Genomic DNA, 18,672 nt, shown 5'->3' with positions numbered 1-18,672 from the left:
ACTGACGACTCACAGACTAACTGAGCTGACGTACCTTAATCACAGATATAGCTGGGGAACAGAGCTGTTACCATAACTGCTGGCTTGGCTGACCTTGCACTTGCAGTTAGCTCTTCCATGGGGTGATTTACACTTATGAAGGAAATTAGCACCTTCTCATGTCCAGTTACTCCAACACTGTATGGGATGTGGCATTGGGGGCTGCAGCTGGAAGGAGGAATTAGCAGAAATCAGGGATGCTGCCTACACCTTACACAAGGGAAGGTGCTTTTCTGCTTGCCCAGGAAACCTATGGATATTGTCTGCATGCAACTGTGCAACAGAGCATCTCAAGCAGAAAATTTACAAATCGTGTATCTTTTCCTCTCCTTAAATGCACAGAAGTGTCATATTAGAAGTATAGCATTCTGTTAGTGAAATTTGAGGGAATCTGCTGTACAACATGCATTATTTGTATATGCTGTCAAGCTATTTGTGGGACTCAGGTTTGTGTAAGAACAGCCGGAGCTAGTTAGATAATAATTATTTTTTTAAAGGGGGAATGCAATAAGATGAGACAGAGCTTGATGCTTTTTTTCTCTCTCAATAGGATTTGCAACTAGAATATGGTCAAGGTCCCCAAGGAAGTTACTTCTTGGGTGGAAATAAGTGAGTATTTTTAGTAACACCATTCTTTTTCTCCCCCTACCCCCACCCCCAAATAATCTGGCAGTGGTTTTTAATGTAGTTACCAATTTGATCAGGAATTTGATGTTTATGCAGTGAAACCAGTTGTACATTTACAGTAAAAACTGACTATTTAATCCGTATTTTGAGATACTCAAGTTGGATCAAGACTAAGATCTTGCAGAGGCTCCCTTTGGAAGAAGTGGGCAGGGGTTTTTTTCAATTTCTCCTGAAGTTCCAGAGCCACCTCCTATATTCTGGAGTCTAATTGGACCTCCCTTTCTTCTCCAATGGAGCATCCTGTAGACACAGTTCTCTAGTCCTGTAGTCTGGATTCAACCCAATGTAGCCTCATATATGGGTGATGAATTTTTTGGTGTTGGCAGGTATATAGCAAGGCAGCTTTATCGTATGCATCTGTATCCACAAATGTGCCTATATGTGCGTATATGTAATAAATACATTTTATTTTTTATTTATTGCATGTATATAGGCCACCCAATAACATATATTCTCTGAGTGGCCTCCAAGAAACAAAATACAGGAACAAAACAAACAAAACAAAAAAAAGCAGCATGAGAACTCTTAAGCCTGCAGATGTCACACAGCCAGGTTTTAATATCACAGATTATCTGAAGGCCCTGGGAAATAAAAAGGTCTTCATCTGGCATGCAAAAGGCCATAAAAATGGCAGCCAAATGAGCCTCTCTGTGGAAGCTGTTCCACAGCTAGGATGTCACCAGTGAGCAGGTCCTAGGTGCTTTGTGGAGGCACTTAGTTGGAGGTACTTGGAGCAGGTCTGCTAAAGAGGATCTTAAGTTTCAGATAGGACTAGTTTTAGTGCCATAGGCTTCATAAAATACCTGTGAGGGAACACTTCAAAGAGAGTTCAAATGATCCATGTTAAATTATTTTGTAAAAATAGACTTTAATGGTGCAACCCAACAAGTTAAGTCAATAGTTCAGAATTAGTGTAAATATGATAAAAGGAGGAGATAGATACTTCTTTCTTATTCTAGGTTTTGCCAATCTTTTCTTGTGGCATTGCATTATTTTAGTGTATATTTTTCTCCCCTCCACACCCCCACACATTTTTTTACAGCAGTAACTATAATTAAGATGAGCTGTGTCCACCCAGGTGCATTACTTAGCAGGCTGGTGTACAGCTGAACACACTTTAATACACTTTAGGCTGAATAATTATTTACTTCAGACTGAAAATTCAAACAATTGATGTAATTTGTTACACAGCTTACATTTGTCAGATCATAGAAAAAGTGTGTCTGATTTTGTGTGCTTTTTGCTAAATGTGTCCAGTCGTTGAATTTTACTTCTATTTTTAAAGGAGCCTTCTAAAATCAGTTGAAGAAGAACTGCATCAGCGGTAATTCTTGACTTTCTTTCTCTCTTGATTGCGAAGTCCCTTTCCTTGTGCGCAGAACTGTATGTTTCTTGTATCTCTCACGGTCTAATGGTGCTTGTTTGGCTTACAGAGGACCCCTTGCTTGTCTGTCTTGCAACTGTGATTTGCTAAAAGAGAAGCTTTTTAGGATTGCAGATAACAAATCTTTTGATGGCTGAAGACAAGTTGACAATTGACATTTAGAAGTGATATCCTGTTTAATTCCTCAGGGGACATGTCGCACATCTGGAAGATGAGGAAGAAGGGGACAGTGATGACGCTAAACAGTAAGTTCTGCTAATCTTCAAAGTAGATCTGGTTCGTAGACAATTGAGAAATCTTGTTCAGTCTGTGTGTGGTTTATGATCACCCCACCAACACTTCTTGCTCCACAGTTTGGTCATCTTCAGACGTAACCCTGAACCATTGTTTAGTGTGACAGGAAGTAGCCACAGTGAGCCTTGGGCTCATGCATTCTTCTTCTCCATCCTCCTTTTGGCATGGCTGTAAGGAGAAGTTTGGAAGCTTTTGCTTCAAGTTTAGATTAACTGCAGTTTGCTGTGTTGCCTGCACTGACCACATGTGTTTGATCATATCTATGGGTTGCTTGAAACAAACCCAACTTCATGCCATGGGCTATGGAGCAGGCTTGTTTAAACAAACCATAGTTAACTCGTGGAATTGATTTGCTTAAATTGCCCCAGTGAGAGAGAGTGTGATGACTAGATAGGACTCATGAAGCTAAAATTTTGTTTGGAACATTTATTTTAAATATATCACTAGAAGGCCAGTGAATAGGGAAGGGAGAAATAAAGAACAATATATGTAAATAATGATTATTTGGGGGGGGGCAGGAAGAATTTGAAGCTGTAACTTAACCTGTAAACTTAACTCTACTAAGAATAACAATATGCAATATTAAAATTAACTGCAATGTAACCATTGCTGTTAATTTTACATTACCCCATCTGAACTCCACCAGCCCTCTATTTAAAACTTACTACTGAAATTTACATTAATCCCATTGCAATTTCACAGCGACCGACACCAGAGGCTCCTCTCCTGCTGCCTTAGATGAAAACATTGTATAAGAGGAGCTGGTATTACCAGCACCATAAAGTGCTACCACACAGAAATAGCATCCTGATACTTTCATTTGTGCTTATAGCCCACATCTGAATGTATCCGGATGCTATTTCCATGTGGTAGTACTGTATCTGAAGGGGCATGTTTGGGAGCCTGATCCTGCTTGGACTTGCATGATGAGTTTCAAAGACCTTGCAGATTATTTATATATATATATATATATATATATATATATATATATATATATATATATATATATATGCAGGTTTTGGTGTCTTCGGGTGTCTTCCCGTGTAAGAGTCGGGGTGTCTGTGCGACGTTTCGACGAGGTCTCACTCGTCATCTTCAGGCTGGTGCTTTCGGCTTCTTGTTACTGGAACAGAGCAGAGTCTGGTGTTTGAGTTCTTATAAATACTGTTGAGGGGTGTGGTGTATAGCCTCCAACGTTCTGGGCAGAGAGGAAGTTCCTAGATTAGTGTGCCTTTTCTTCTTTTGTTCCTTAATTACTTGAGGGATATCTTGGGTGATTTCATGAGTGATATTCTGAATATCACTGGGTGGGTCATTAAGTGTAGATTAGTTGCTAAAGCTTTCGTGTCTTGACCTATTGAGCTTGTGAAGAGTTTTTCTGAGAAGATGGCTGTGCTGCATTTAGTTGTGCTCTGGCTTGGCTTCGTGTATAGGGGCGAGCTATGGTTTTGTGCCTTGTGCCAGCCAGATCTGTGTAGGGATTGCAGGGGGGTGCAGCATCAGGAGGTGCCACTATAGTTTGGTTACTGGATGGAGTCTGTAATATGTCTGTGGAGAGGGTCTGGGTTTGGGTCTGGTGTGGTTGATTGGTGACGGCGTTCTGTGTGCCTCTGGTTCTGGTGTCGGTTTTTGTGGGGAGGGCTAATTTCCAGATGTCTGGCAGGCGGGACGTGTCGTCACGCTTGTTCATGTTGTGAGGGTGTTTCTCTATCTCGATGGCTTCCATGATTATTCTCTTGTGGTGATGTTCCATGTTAAAGAGCAATTTGGAATCTGCAAAATTAATTTCGTGTCCTGTTTCTTTCATGTGTTGGAAAAGAGAGGAAGTTTTTTCTTCTTTTTTGACGGCATTCTTGTGTTCTGCGATACGTGCATTTATTCGTCTGTTTGTTTGTCCAATGTACGTGGCTGGGCAGACAAGACTTGTCTGCCCAGCCACGTACATTGGACAAACAAACAGACGAATAAATGCACGTATCGCAGAACACAAGAATGCCGTCAAAAAAGAAGAAAAAACTTCCTCTCTTTTCCAACACATGAAAGAAACAGGACACGAAATTAATTTTGCAGATTCCAAATTGCTCTTTAACATGGAACATCACCACAAGAGAATAATCATGGAAGCCATCGAGATAGAGAAACACCCTCACAACATGAACAAGCGTGACGACACGTCCCGCCTGCCAGACATCTGGAAATTAGCCCTCCCCACAAAAACCGACACCAGAACCAGAGGCACACAGAACGCCGTCACCAATCAACCACACCAGACCCAAACCCAGACCCTCTCCACAGACATATTACAGACTCCATCCAGTAACCAAACTATAGTGGCACCTCCTGATGCTGCACCCCCCTGCAATCCCTACACAGATCTGGCTGGCACAAGGCACAAAACCATAGCTCGCCCCTATACACGAAGCCAAGCCAGAGCACAACTAAATGCAGCACAGCCATCTTCTCAGAAAAACTCTTCACAAGCTCAATAGGTCAAGACACGAAAGCTTTAGCAACTAATCTACACTTAATGACCCACCCAGTGATATTCAGAATATCACTCATGAAATCACCCAAGATATCCCTCAAGTAATTAAGGAACAAAAGAAGAAAAGGCACACTAATCTAGGAACTTCCTCTCTGCCCAGAACGTTGGAGGCTATACACCACACCCCTCAACAGTATTTATAAGAACTCAAACACCAGACTCTGCTCTGTTCCAGTAACAAGAAGCCGAAAGCACCAGCCTGAAGATGACGAGTGAGACCTCGTCGAAACGTCGCACAGACACCCCGACTCTTACACGGGAAGACACCCGAAGACACCAAAACCTGCATTCCTATACCCGTGAAAATCTACGAAAGCAAATATATATATATATATATATATGCAGGTTTTGGTGTCTTCGACTCTTACACGGGAAGACACCCGAAGACACCAAAACCTGCATTCCTATACCCGTGAAAATCTACGAAAGCATATATATATATATATATATATATGCAGGTTTTGGTGTCTTCGGGTGTCTTCCCGTGTAAGAGTCGGGGTGTCTGTGCGACGTTTCGACGAGGTCTCACTCGTCATCTTCAGGCTGGTGCTTTCGGCTTCTTGTTCCAGTAACAAGAAGCCGAAAGCACCAGCCTGAAGATGACGAGTGAGACCTCGTCGAAACGTCGCACAGACACCCCGACTCTTACACGGGAAGACACCCGAAGACACCAAAACCTGCATTCCTGTACCCGTGAAAATCTACGAAAGCAAATATATATATATATATATATATATATATATATATATATATAGTAGCTGATAACATTTTAGGATTGAAATAGCTCATCTGAAAGACCCGTCCACTAGAAGAGTTCTGCCATTAGTTGAGGTAATATGTGATACTGATTTTTACAATATAATCCTATATATATATCCTATTCAAGAGTAACGACTTTTACAGTATAACCTTATACGTAACCTATTCCATGGTAAATGCCATGGAGTTCAGTGGGGTTTGCTTCCATTAAGTCGCAGTAGAATTTCTGTGCTAATTCTGTCGTCTGGTTGCTTTGAGCATTTGTAGTTTAACACAAGAAAATCAAGCCTGTATTTTCAAAACCTGTCTATAGTAGCAATTTTATAAATGCAAAATATCATAAACGTGCTGTTATTTAACAGGACAATACTGGAGTTTGGAAAAAGAAAATCAAGGAGAAAAAATGTGACTCCCCAGCAATATGTAGGGAGTCCAATCAATACCATAAACCCAAACTCTGGGTAAATAAAATACTTCATCAAGAATTTCCATTTCTGCTGGTATCTCATTTTTCTAAAGCTGGACTTTTGAGCAGGCTTTTCTTTGGTACATAAGCCCATTTGGGGATAAATGGAGAGATATAGGGAGCTGGGGCAAGAATGAGGCAGAATGCCTTCCTATATATTTTAATAAGTTAACCTTGGCTGTGGCCAAACTGAAATACAATATATATATATATATTTATCAGAGGCGGAAATAATTGCATCTCGTAGAGAATATGTGCAAAGTTCTTCATATCACATCATTTTTAAAAGCCTGTCTCTTGTTCAGCATTCTGTTATACACATTTAAGTCTCACTGCTTTTAGTTGGAATTATAAATGGTATTGAATGTGGGAATTCCACCTTTAGAATTTCTCTGGCTAAACACAATCTATGTAGCCTAATCTACCTTGGATCTCAATTTTTCATTCTGCCATAATCTACCTCTTTGAAATCAACCCCTCATACCATCACCCCTCCCCCCCAATGATTGGTATTTAATTGTGATACAATGGGTTTTCTCAATAAGTGCTGTATTTCTAATTTCACTGTTTTAAGGGTTGATAGAAAAATGTTATCTGAAAATTCCAATGTTATGAATTTAAATCTGGTATGGGCAACTGGTTCACTACTGAGGGCTGCATTTGAAATATACCATAATCTGACATGGTACAGAAAATTTGCATATTTTAGTTACATGTAATGTAATTCATGCATCATCTTCATTAATAAAGTAGATTCCAAACTGCAGTAGAGGAAGCATATCACCTTCAAATGTGCAAAATGTGGTCTTGGTAAATTCAATCCATTGTTCTGCAAGATTAGTTCCACTGGCACAAGAAGACTTCAGTTTCCTCTCCTCCCTCCAACCCCGCCATGTGTCGCCAAAACTTGCTCCAGAGGGTCCCCCAACCCTCTGAAGCTGATTTTTGAGAGTGTGCGGGAGACCGGCAGCGAGAGGGAAAGGAAGTTCCATAGCACAAACAGACGTTCATTGCTCCAGCAGATGAGGAGTGTGTGGGGAGCGCACCTGCCTCCCCGCCCACACTGGGCACCACCCCAGGACATATGCCATGCCCTTGCAGTTGGCGCCCCCACCTCCGGGATGCGTGCCAGCCCCGCCCCCACCTGCTCTCGGCCCCCCCCCCGGTGCAGGAGCATGAAGCTCTGCCGCTAATGCTGCCCCTTGATGCATGGATTTAATAATCACGTGAAAAACAATGAATTTGACTTGTTGTAATTGGCTCACTTTGTTTCCAAACCCTGATTGCTTTTGCCATTCTTTTCACATTTTCCTGCAAACATGATGGTGAAAATTACATCCACACACACATTTTTTTAAAAAAATTAAACTGGAGTTCTGAGAAATCTGTCAAGAACCCATGGGCCACCTAAAAATACAAAATTTTTATATTGCCCACCCCAGTTTAGATCATTTCAGTGGTACCCTCTCTCTATATCTTTATATATGGAATGAATATCTAACTTTTAAAATGATCAACGAATCTTTGTAGTTCATCCTTGTTTTCCCTCTTGTAGCTCAACTATGAAGGCTAAAGTGCCACCACCTTTACCGCCAAAGGTAAGAGGGGCTGTCACTACTTGCAGGAAATATGCTTACTGGCTTAGTTCATATGTAACACCTCTGATCTCATAAACTTCAGTTCAAGAAAATATATGCCTGCACATTCTCTCCTTGCTCCTGCCCTTTCAACCCCCCTGCCCATGCCTGGCTTTGGTTTCTTAAATCGTTTTTCCGTTCTTTCCAAACTAAGACTTTCCAATCTGGCTTGGGCAACCAAGATAGCTTCACTTGAAAGCAGGAGAGAGAGAGATTACTATAATAAACGATGGTTTGTTAACATCTGTCTGCCGCTGAACCATAATCTTATGTCAGATGACTACAAACCGTGGTCAGTTTTTAAAATGGAAATGGAAGTCAATGGGTGGAATTTCCGCTAATACAGATATTTCATCTGTGCTAGTATATTAGCTTGCCAGTTGGAATGATACCTCCTTACCACATAATGCTGTTCTGGGGGTTCTCCCAACCTCCCCAGAGCCTATCACAGGGGAGGCGCAGGGCAAGGGGGAGGGAAGCCCTGCTGTGTAAGTGGAAGCCCTTGTGCAAGGCGTCTGCTGACAGGGTTCATTAGATCTCTGCACCAGAAGCCAGAGTGGACGTGCTTGAGTCCACTTGTGGGTAGCCATCTAAGTTTATTTTGATTTTAATCTGATTTTAATCTGTATTTCAGTTGATTGCTGAATTTATGTTTTAATGTATTATATATTTTGATATTAGCCACCCTGAGACTGGTTCTGGCCAGGAAGGGCAGGAAATAAATTATTATTATTATTATTATTATTATTATTATTATTATTATTATACATATCAACGTATTGTTTTTATTTCATAAAATTTATGTGCTGCTTGACTGTTAAAACACACAAACCTGAATGCAGTTTACAAAAAGAGGAAAACAGTAACGTTATCAGTAAAAACATCTGAATACAGTGATAGTTTCAGTTGCATTCTCTTTTAGCAGTCTGCTTTGCCAAACTGTTTCCCCCAGTAGTATACATGCTGTTTTTTAGCCTACTGAAGGGTTGCATCCAGTTCTGTCCCCTCTCTATTCATGGAAGGCGTCTGTCAGGATCACGAGGGGAGCTGTTTTCAGCTGCTACTCCACTCTGTAGCCCCTGAAATCTGCTCCAGAGGTTTCCCCAGCTCTTCATAGCAGATCTAGAGAAGCAGGGAGAAAATCACCAAAAATTACTTTCTTCTCCGTCTGTTGACAGATAGCTTATGTCAGTGGAGGGAACATAATACATTATTAAGTCCCTCTTTTAAGTTAATTATATTTGGCTAATATGCAGGTGATATATGTGATTTTAGAAAACCATAACCTGATTTGCACCTTGTCCAAAAACAGACTGAAGGCTGTTTTACTGATGTTTTCAGTTATGCTTTGCAGATTTTTTTGTTAGATTGTATTGTATTTAATATGTTATGAGCCACATTATATTTTATGAAACAGCAAGTTATAAATTTTCAAACAAACAAACAAAATAGGGATGTTTTCTGTAGACTTTTAGAAAGCCTTTCATTTCTAGCCATGAAATTTCAGCTGAAGAATTCCTTATACGTGGCTCCTGTTACTTCTTCATTTCTACTGTATTCCCTGAACACATTTTAATGACTTGGTATGAAAGTTTTAATATGAAACTGATGTGATATGAATTCAAAAACATGGACTAATAAATTTTATAATTTCAGCCTAAATCCATCTACGTACCACAGGAGATGCAGTCTTCTGAGGATGATAATCAGGGAACCATCAAAAGATGTCCTGTTTCAGAAAGTCCTGCAAAATCAAACACCCAAGTACCACCCAGACCACCACCACCTCGGTTACCGCCACAGAAATCTCATGCTTTAGGTAATGTTGATGAATTACAGATAATTTACAAATTCTTTTAATAACAGCAGTTTAATTTTGCCTTCTTCAATACATATCCCAGAATTATTCTTAAATAAGCATGTTTTGCTCTGGGCAAGCAGCAGAAAATACACATTTTAAAAAACACACCCCTGTTTAGATTTTAGTGGTGTCCCCCCCCCCCAACCTTCTTTAAGCCGCTGAACATGGAAATAAATTCTAAAATAAATTCTAAAATTGTGTTTATCAAAACTATGTACATGTCTGTGATACATTGTACTGATGTGCGTCCAAACTACAATCATTGAGGACTATGGAATTCTGCCACTGAACACTTTCACAAGGCTTAGGACAAAAAACAGCACTTCCACCAGAATAGAATAAACTTTATTCCCTTCACTTGGTATCCCCTCATGCTTTCCAAACTTGTCCCTCAGCCCCAAAGTTCAGCAGGAACAGATAGGCCTTGTAGTACTTCTGAACATGTTCCAGCTTGGACTTTAGTAAAATGGAGTCCCAGTTGCTCTTCATGCATTTAGTTCCTGAAGCTGAGGCATAGATGATTTCATTAAGCACATTAAGACCCATAGGCCTATTTAGGCCTGGTCATTTCCCCCAAACCGTGTCCACTTGCCGTCATATGTGACACTAGTCTTAGTTGAATCAGCTGTCTTAGGGAGTTCCCAACTGAGAACTTCACAGTATAGCCAGTGGGTCTGCTCTCAGTACCGATCAGCTTATAGGCTCTGTGATTGACAGATGAGCAGCCCCACTTACCTATGAAGGTTGGCCCAAGGGATGGGGGAGGTAAGGGTTTGGCCACCCTGGATTAAGCAAATACCCTTCAGGAATCTTGCTAATTGTAATGGTGGTTTATGCTCTGTAATGGTCTCTGAATTTTTCTTGTGAAGGTAATGGATTGAATTCTGTCCAGACAAATGGCGACAGAGAGGGATCTCCCCATCAAGAGCCAAATGAGAATAGACACACAAATCTCTCTAGAAGAGAAAAGAAGGAAGTTCTGGTAGGTAATGCTCCATTTGACTGTTTCTGTAAAGCACACGGGAAAGCCTCAAAATGAGCATGTCGCTTCCTGGTTTACGTGTGCTATATATTGGGCATCTTCATTTGCAGTATTTTGTAGTCTGTGCATTGGAGCACCTGGGTATGCTAGAAGCTTTTGGATGGAGGTGTCTATGTGTAAAAATGAAGCAGTGTACAGTCATACCTCAGGATGAATACGCTTCAGGTTAGGCAAATTCAGGTTGCGCTCCGTGGCGACCCGGAAGTAACGGAGCGCATTACTTCCGGGTTTTGCCACGCATGCATGCGCAGACCGTCAAAATGGCGTCATGCGCAGAAGCGCTGAAATGTGACATGCGTAGACACGTGGACACGGGTTATGTTCGCTTCAGGGTGCGAACGGGGCTCCGGAACGGATCCCCTTCGCATCCCGAGGTACCACTGTATTGCCACATAGGCCCAAGCCATGAATCTATATGTGTCTGAAACCTACTTTTTCATATTCAGGGACTAAGCCCTTCGTGAACAAAATGACAGAAGGGAATTACCTGTTCCTTCTGTGACCCTGGTTGCTGTTAGTCTGAAGGAGGTGGCCCAGAAACTAGCGTGTTTTACCACATACACAGGAGCCCAGTATTAGCACCTCACTGCCTGTGCAAAAAAAAAAAAAACATATCTTAAGATATTCAGAAAGGAATAACAGACAAGGCTAGATCTCTTCCAAAAACATGAAGTTTGCAGAGCAAAAGAATGAAGCCAGTCCCAGAAAATGAAGGTCGGGGGGAGATAGGGAGTGAGAGAGTTGAGGTGGCAGTGAGCCCAAGGCAGCTGCATGGAAATGCTTCAGTGCCTGGGGAGGAAAGGAGGGGGACACTGGAAGCTGGAGAGTTGCAGAAAAAATTGAAAGCGAGGAAGTGGGAGTGTATACTGTTACTGTGAAGCACATCTCCAGATTTGGATCTGGAACAGGGAGATCATTCCTGAGGTTGCACTGAGCTTCGGAAGTCCTGTAGAAGTGCACCAATAATCTCCAACCACCTTTCCATATCCAGACTTGGAGCAGAGAGGAGCAGCGGTGCATTGCTTTTGGCACTGGATTGCATAAGCTCCAAGCTTGCTCTCCAGGTTACAGCAGGAAGCAGAGGTGATCTTCCCCATGGTTAATGCTGTGGAGACAATCTGCAGTCCCTCCACAGATCTCTCATCACATTCACCATGGCAAGCGAAACTGGGGGCTCACGAATGCATGTGTACGAACCCTGCTCCTTCAGTGTTTGTGTCACAAATATAGCTCATCTTTAAAAGTCACAATTCAAATGTGCATTTTTGTTTTCCAGAAACCAATTAGTAACGGTCTTCCTCCTACACCAAAAGTGCATGTAAGTATTAAGTTTGGCATAGGATGATTTATTCAAAGTATCTTAAATTCCAGTCTCAGGACATTGTTGACTACTATTTATGTTGAAGATTTAACCCTCATACTCAGTGTTATATATGTTGAAGTGCTAGAATGTAGCTGAACTAGTTTTGGAGTGACAGCTTCCCCATATGTGTATGGTGCACCTAATAATAATAATAATAATAATAATAATAATACACTTACTAGGCCTTCTGCCAAGTCCAATTCATGCTCTTCTGTTCAAATATAACTTATAACTTCTTGTATTTATTCATTGTCTTCTAGATCAGGTAGCAGTAATTTAGTTGTCTGTAGATGGGGTAGATTGTATGAGCAATATTTTTTACAAAAATGAGTTGAATTTATTTTTCAGCTATAGTTATATTCTTAAGTAAATACAGTTACTGAATCTTGAAATGCAGCGTTGCACTTTTATCACAGAATTGGACTTCAAGGAAAGAACGATGGAATCCCATTAGATGACTTCAAAATTAAATACCTCTTACTAAGTCTGTTTGAGCCATAGTATATCCTTTTATGCTAAAATTCCTTCTTAGAAGAAAATTGGGCCTCCAGTTTGAAGAGTCCACCTAATTTAGCATATTTTTATTACTAGAAATGTTGGAGAGTAGGCTAGAGAACTCAACACGCCGTCAAATGCAGTTTCGGTTTTCATTCCTTTAGGGACAACTTGCCCTACTTTCTTCTGCATAGATTATAATACTAGGCTGAATGTTTTGAGACTGCAGGAGTAGATTTTTGTCCCTGACAAAATGTCATCGTTCTTACAACTTTCGGTTTCCTTCTTTATGCCTTCTAAGTTTGTGGAGGTATTAACACAAGCAAATTCTAGTTCTTACACTTAAAATAAAATAAAATTCAGGTCAAAGGCTAGCTTTTCCTCAGTATTGTACTAGAAGAAAAACTGAGAGCTCTTCAAGCTTTTTGTCCTTCCATAGCTATGCACAACATGCTCTTCACTGCAAAGTAAAGTGAATGGCTGGATTAGGAGAACTGAGGATCCTCCTGGATTCTTTTGAGGCCAGGTCCCCATTAAAAATAATACCTTAAGTGGGTTTTGGTTTTTTCCTTTCGGCTGTTCCTTTTTCTATTCCAGAGGAGCAGCGGGAACTGAAAACTTGTGCTTAATGGTTTTTCCAGAACTCATGTTACGTACAAATAAAATACATATCTAAGATGCTTTCTTTAAAAACAGGATATTTGATTTTAATTTGCTCCTTGGAATTGTCCACAGAATAAGTCTATTAAACAGTGTGACAGATTAGAAATCAGAGGGGATGCTGAGACTGAGTATCCCATTCATTTTTTAACACAAGTAGTATTCCTGAGTATTTCAGGAGCAGGCTAGTTGGCAACTAAGTGGAGTTTCCCTGTACTTAATTAGTTATGTACTTCAGTCCTTTCTCTTAACTTTGCTGAAGAAAAGGGGAGCTTCTTCTCAGGTGGAATGGCATCCTCCACTTCAACATTTAGAATAGTGCACTTAAGGTTACTACTGAGCCAAAACATTGTCTTGTGTCATGTATCAAAAAGTGCCTCCCATTTTCAACATCATTGCAAATATATTTGCATTGTGTCAATGTTGTTCTTGCCACCATTTGCCTTCTCCATCTTTACCCTTGCTCTTCCTCATTTTCCCATTTTATCTGATTGGCTGTGGCAACAAACATAATTCTGTGCTAATGTTTTAATGCTAAATCTCACGTTATGATGAAATGTGCCCATTAACCAAACAATGTTGGTTGCCACAGTTGACAAATAATGTCAACTGTCAGTGAAGGAAGGACAAATAATGTCAACTGTCAGTGAAGGAAGAGGAAGAAAATGGCACCAAGAAGCAACAGCAGAAAAACTGCACCTCACAGAATTGAAATACCATAGATTTTGGTGGCATTTCTTCAGTAATATGAGTGCACTGATTGTGCTAATTTTGTGATTGAAGTTAAGCAGTATTCAGTGAAGACAAACGTGAGATTAATTCTCTGTTGTAAAAATTGTGTCCTTTTATTTTTCACAGATGGGTGCTTGCTTTTCAAAGGTTTTCAACGGATGCCCCTTGAAAATTCATTGTGCAACTTCATGGATAAATCCTGATACAAGAGGTAATATTCAGTTTCAGCCAGGATGAGAAAGAAACACTTAAGAACAATTTTGTAAGGATTTGAGAGTTCTGTCCTTCCCTGGGAATTCACAAACTTTCTCTCTCCCATGCAGTATTCTCTGCCCTCATAACACGATAGATTCTTTCCAGGTTATGTCTTTGGAATCCATTTGCAAGATACATTTCAAAGCTTTTACCCTGTCAGAAGCCCAAATTGCTTTTCTAGTTGTACTGGGCAAGTCAACACCGCTCCATTTGGGCAGATTTATTAAGCCAGTATGGCATCCTAGGACAACTACAATTCATGTATAATTGCCAGACTTACCCAGATTCTCTTGTACACTTTGCACTTAGGCTTCATATTTCACTTTCCATTTACGATAGATCCTTTTGAGCTTCTTTGTACTGTTCAGGGTTCTACTACCTTGAGTTTGAAGATGTATTTTAATATCTGTTTAATTTTCCATGAACCTGCTGCATCACTATTCAGTCCTGACTCCAGATAATTTAATGAATAAGACTTGGTCCCAGGGGCAGGAAACCAGGATCTATGGGGGGGAGGAATATGCAGGAGTTTCTGACTCTTAATGGTTTCACAGCAAATAAAGACATTCGCTGCCATGACTAGTCTTGTACTAATCACTTTTGCCTTAGCCTCTGAGTTCCTCATTTATAAGATATGCTCCCTGTTCGTATCTGTAAGACATGGGTCTCAAATGGTTGCCTCTGGTCAGAATTCTGTATAGCTCTGCTGACCAGTTGGCGACTGATTCTTTGTGTTAGAACCAGCATAACCTGCTAAGCCACAGTTACACCATGGGATTCTAACACAACCAGAAACCCATGTAGATTTATGAAACTGAAATTTTCCCACTCTTGACCTGGTCTACACACCCAATAGAACAAAATGGCAGTATCTTAAAAGTATGAGAGTGAACTATAGCACAAATGAGAAATAACAACTTGTTCTCATCATGTAAAACCTCATAGCAAGGCGGGAAACAAGATTGTAGCTCTGTCTCCTGTCCAGTTTTCAGCTTGCAGCTAGCTTCATATTTTATGTAGGAAAGCATTCAGAAATGTGATACTCCCATCTGCTGGTCTGAAAGTAGTGCAGTCAGATCTACCACATAACCGTCTCATTCTTCTTTATAAGTAGACCCAGTGAAAGTTAAATAGCACCAGTTCCAGAACAGGATAAAAGTTACACTATTGATAAGAAGTTCATTCATTGTTGAAGTCTCACACTATTTCAAAGGGGACAATAGTAAATGTTTCTTCCTTTAGAACAAACCAAAGTTCAGTGTTACATATGAACTTGGGGAATTGTAATTCATTTTCAGCCGTTAGTTAAAACAAACCAGAATTAACCTGTAGTTTCAGATCAAGAACAAGACACAGTTCCCCAAATGAATGCATAACAAAGAACTGTGGCTTGCTTTGAAGTGAAAATGGAAAATGTCACACTCTTCTCTCATGTGCTGTCTGCTGTCTACTAGGCCAAGTGTTTTGTTTTGTTTTTAATGTGAACCACCCTGAGACCTCCGGGTATAGAGCGGTATATAAATTCAATAAATAATAATTATTATTATTACCATGACTGATACTCCTGCTCTGTATTATGTATTGTTATGCACTTTTTTGCTTTAAAAATCTGTTAGTTGCTTTAAGGGGCTTTTGCCTGGTAAAGTGGGGCATTTATAGTAAATACGTTTGTATCTTTGTAGACCAGTACTTGATATTTGGTGCTGAGGAAGGGATTTACACCTTAAACCTTAATGAGCTCCATGAAACATCAATGGAACAGGTTTGTTTTCAGATTTTGCTTTTCCTATGTAGTGGTGTGATATTTTAAAATTTAGTATTTCCCAGTGTAGCCCAACATAATGAGTGAAATTCAGTGTAGCACTAGGGAGATTGCTCCATTAGCACAAGCATTCCCACTTGCTTGCTTATTTATTTATTCCATTTTTATACTGCCCTTCATCTGAAGATAATCTAAATGCAAGTATGTGTAAATGTAGAGCCACAAGATTAAGGTATTTACAGAGCTCAGCTTGAATAAGGCCTCTGAGAGTTTGCTTTCCCTAAGAATGACAGCTCTCACCAGAGAACTCCTCAACTCTCATCCTGGCTGTATACCAATGCTCAGCCTCTCCTATAAGAGAGAGTACTGATAATACCATCATTATTCTTGGAAACAAGGAGTTGTGCTCTCTCTCGTTCCTTCCTGAAGCAATTTTTAAAAAGCAGCAAGTCCCTTTGGTTTTGCCACTTCAGCAGCAGCCCTGGAAATAATGTCCACTCTGCCTCACAGAAGCTCAAGAAAATATACTGCCCTCACAATATATATACAATATAGCAATTTTTATAGCAGTTTCTTACCCATCATGATGTCTCTTTCAAAATTACTTTATTCTTTTTTTATTATTTACATTATGTTCCCTACACCAGCTGTTTCCCCGACGGTGCACGTGGCTGTACGTGATGAACAATTGTTTGCTATCGATATCTGGTAAGACCTCTTTTTGAATAATTTGGGACGTAAATGCCTGAGCTCTGTTCTGTTGTTCTGTTCGACTTTTGTACTACATTGGTTGTTTTATTTGCAGGTAAAGCTTCTCAGCTTTATTCCCATAATTTGCCGGGTTTATTTGATTATGCAAGGCAAATGCAAAAGTTACCTGTGGCTATCCCGGCGCACAAACTTCCTGACAGAATACTCCCCAGGTAAGTAAGTTTGTGCTACATTTGTTTCTTTTTTGAGTGGGGTTCCAAATGTGTAATGTTCAGGTTGGGGGGGGGGTGTCGTGCTGCAGCATCTTGGAGGGCAGAGTAAACCCACACTCAGCAGCAGTGGTCTGTCCCACACCCTCCCACACTGATGGATTTGGAGCAGAAACAGCAGTAGCACTGCACTCACAGCGATAGCATAGGGTGAGGTGGCAGCAAGGTCAGGGGAGCTTTGGGTTGGCTGTAGTGACCTGCAATTGCACATGTATCTGCAGGGCCATCAGCAACAACCTGGAGGTCCCTGAGACCTTGCTACTGCCTTGCTCTGCCCTGCCCCAATGAGCATAGCTCCTGCCCTGCCCCAATGAGCATAGCTCCTGCAGCACCAAGAGGGAGCTACCACTGCTCTGCACCACATATACAGTGGTGCCTCGCAAGACGAAAAGAATCCGTTCTGTGATTCTCTTCGTCTAGCGGTTTTTTCGTCTTGCGAAGCAAGCCCATTGACGGATTAGCGCTATTAGCGGCTTTTAGCGGCTTATCTGCTGATCGGATCAGCTGATAAGCGGCTTAGCGGCTTAGAAAAAGGGGGGGGAAGGAAAAAAACCAGCAGGAACTCGCAAGACATTGTCGTCTTGCGAAGCAAGCCTATAGGAGATTCGTTTTGCGAAGCACCTCCAAAACGGAAAACTCTTTCGTCTAGCGAGTTTTCCGTCTTGCGAGGCATTCGTCTTGCAGGGCACCACTGTACAGTCATACCTCGGGTTGAAGTAGCTTCAGGTTGAGCGTTTTTGGGTTGCACTCCGTGGCGACCCGGAAGTAACGGAACGCGTTACCTCCAGGTTTTGCCGCATGCGCAGACGCTCAAAATAACGTCATGCGCGGAAGCAGTGAATCGTGACCCGCGCAAATGTGGGTTGTGTTTGCTTCAGGATGTGAACGGGACTCCGGAACAGATCCCGTTCGCATCCAGACGTACCACTGTAGTGCTGCTGCTGAGCAGAAGAGAAAGTACGATTGGTGCTCAGCAGCACAGCTAGCCGCTCAGGTGCCTGGTGCGGGGGCGTGTCCTGCAGCCAGGGCGGGGTGATCCACCTGTGGGGGCGGGGCGAACCTCTCCCACGCTTGGAGCCTCTCCGCTGCCTCCCCCTGCCAGTGTGGTGTAGTGGTTAAGAGCGGTAGTCACGTAATCTGGGTAACCGGGTTCGCGTCTCCACTCCTCCACATGCAGCTGCTGGGTGACCTTGGGCCAGTCACACTTCTCTGAAGTCTCTCAGCCCCACTCACCTCACAGAGTGTTTGTTGTGGGGCAGGAAGGGAAAGGAGATTGTTAGCCGCTTTGAGACTCCTGAAGGGGAGTGAAAGGCGGGATATCAAATCCAAACTCTTCTTCTTCTTCCCCTCAGCTGTAGGGCGACTGAGGGAGAGGCAGTAGGCAGACGCAAGTCCCACGCTACTGTTTCAGGCAGTGCAAAACCTGCAGGCACCTAAGCCACCACATCACTCCTAAAAACTTTTGTGAGCCCAGTTTTTTTAAAAAATTAAAAAATAATTATCACACACAAACCCCAATGATGACCCCCCCCCCGTCCTCCGCCACTGTTGGTCCTTACCTGAAGCATAGATTTGCGAGGGTGTCATGCAGGCACTGGGTTGTGACAAGGTGTATTCATGGAACTTCTGGGCCTTTTCATGGAACTGGATCATCATGATGAGAAGGACAATTAGGAGGTTAACTTGTATTTTTAAATATATATATATTCCA

General features: G+C 41.5%; 1 protein-coding gene and 1 long non-coding RNA gene across 11 annotated transcripts in view; one reads left to right on the top strand and one right to left on the bottom strand.

The window, feature by feature from the left end:
• The window catches only part of MAP4K3 (mitogen-activated protein kinase kinase kinase kinase 3), a 76,613-nt gene that overhangs the window by 48,316 nt on the left and 9,625 nt on the right, over nt 1-18,672 (top strand). For 3 of the 9 annotated variants that reach the window (XM_082217427.1, XM_082217429.1, XM_082217435.1), the window contains 12 exons: nt 590-648; nt 2,012-2,050; nt 2,299-2,355; nt 6,071-6,169; nt 7,730-7,772; nt 9,468-9,630; nt 10,542-10,654; nt 11,991-12,032; nt 14,091-14,175; nt 15,902-15,981; nt 16,629-16,689; nt 16,787-16,904. In XM_082217427.1, the coding sequence (XP_082073553.1) occupies nt 590-648; nt 2,012-2,050; nt 2,299-2,355; nt 6,071-6,169; nt 7,730-7,772; nt 9,468-9,630; nt 10,542-10,654; nt 11,991-12,032; nt 14,091-14,175; nt 15,902-15,981; nt 16,629-16,689; nt 16,787-16,904 (959 nt within the window). The remainder of the gene's footprint in view (nt 1-589; nt 649-2,011; nt 2,051-2,298; nt 2,356-6,070; nt 6,170-7,729; nt 7,773-9,467; nt 9,631-10,541; nt 10,655-11,990; nt 12,033-14,090; nt 14,176-15,901; nt 15,982-16,628; nt 16,690-16,786; nt 16,905-18,672) is intronic. The other 6 variants (XM_082217428.1, XM_082217431.1, XM_082217430.1 and 3 more) reach the window with 3 other exon arrangements.
• LOC309529781 lies at nt 8,624-18,667 on the bottom strand. Of its 2 annotated transcripts, XR_014218449.1 has the most exons (4): nt 18,521-18,667; nt 12,257-12,361; nt 11,202-11,304; nt 8,624-8,933 (listed from the first exon to the last, which is right to left on the bottom strand). It is a non-coding gene; the product is annotated as an uncharacterized lncRNA (long non-coding RNA). The 2 variants fall into 2 exon arrangements; XR_014218450.1 differs by lacking the exon at nt 12,257-12,361.

Source organism: Podarcis vaucheri (assembly GCF_965113315.1).
Source record: "Podarcis vaucheri genome assembly, chromosome: 3".
Classification (NCBI taxonomy): domain Eukaryota; kingdom Metazoa; phylum Chordata; class Lepidosauria; order Squamata; family Lacertidae; genus Podarcis; species Podarcis vaucheri.
Note: the sequence above shows the minus strand (reverse complement) of the source record. Positions and strands in the feature narration are given on the sequence as shown.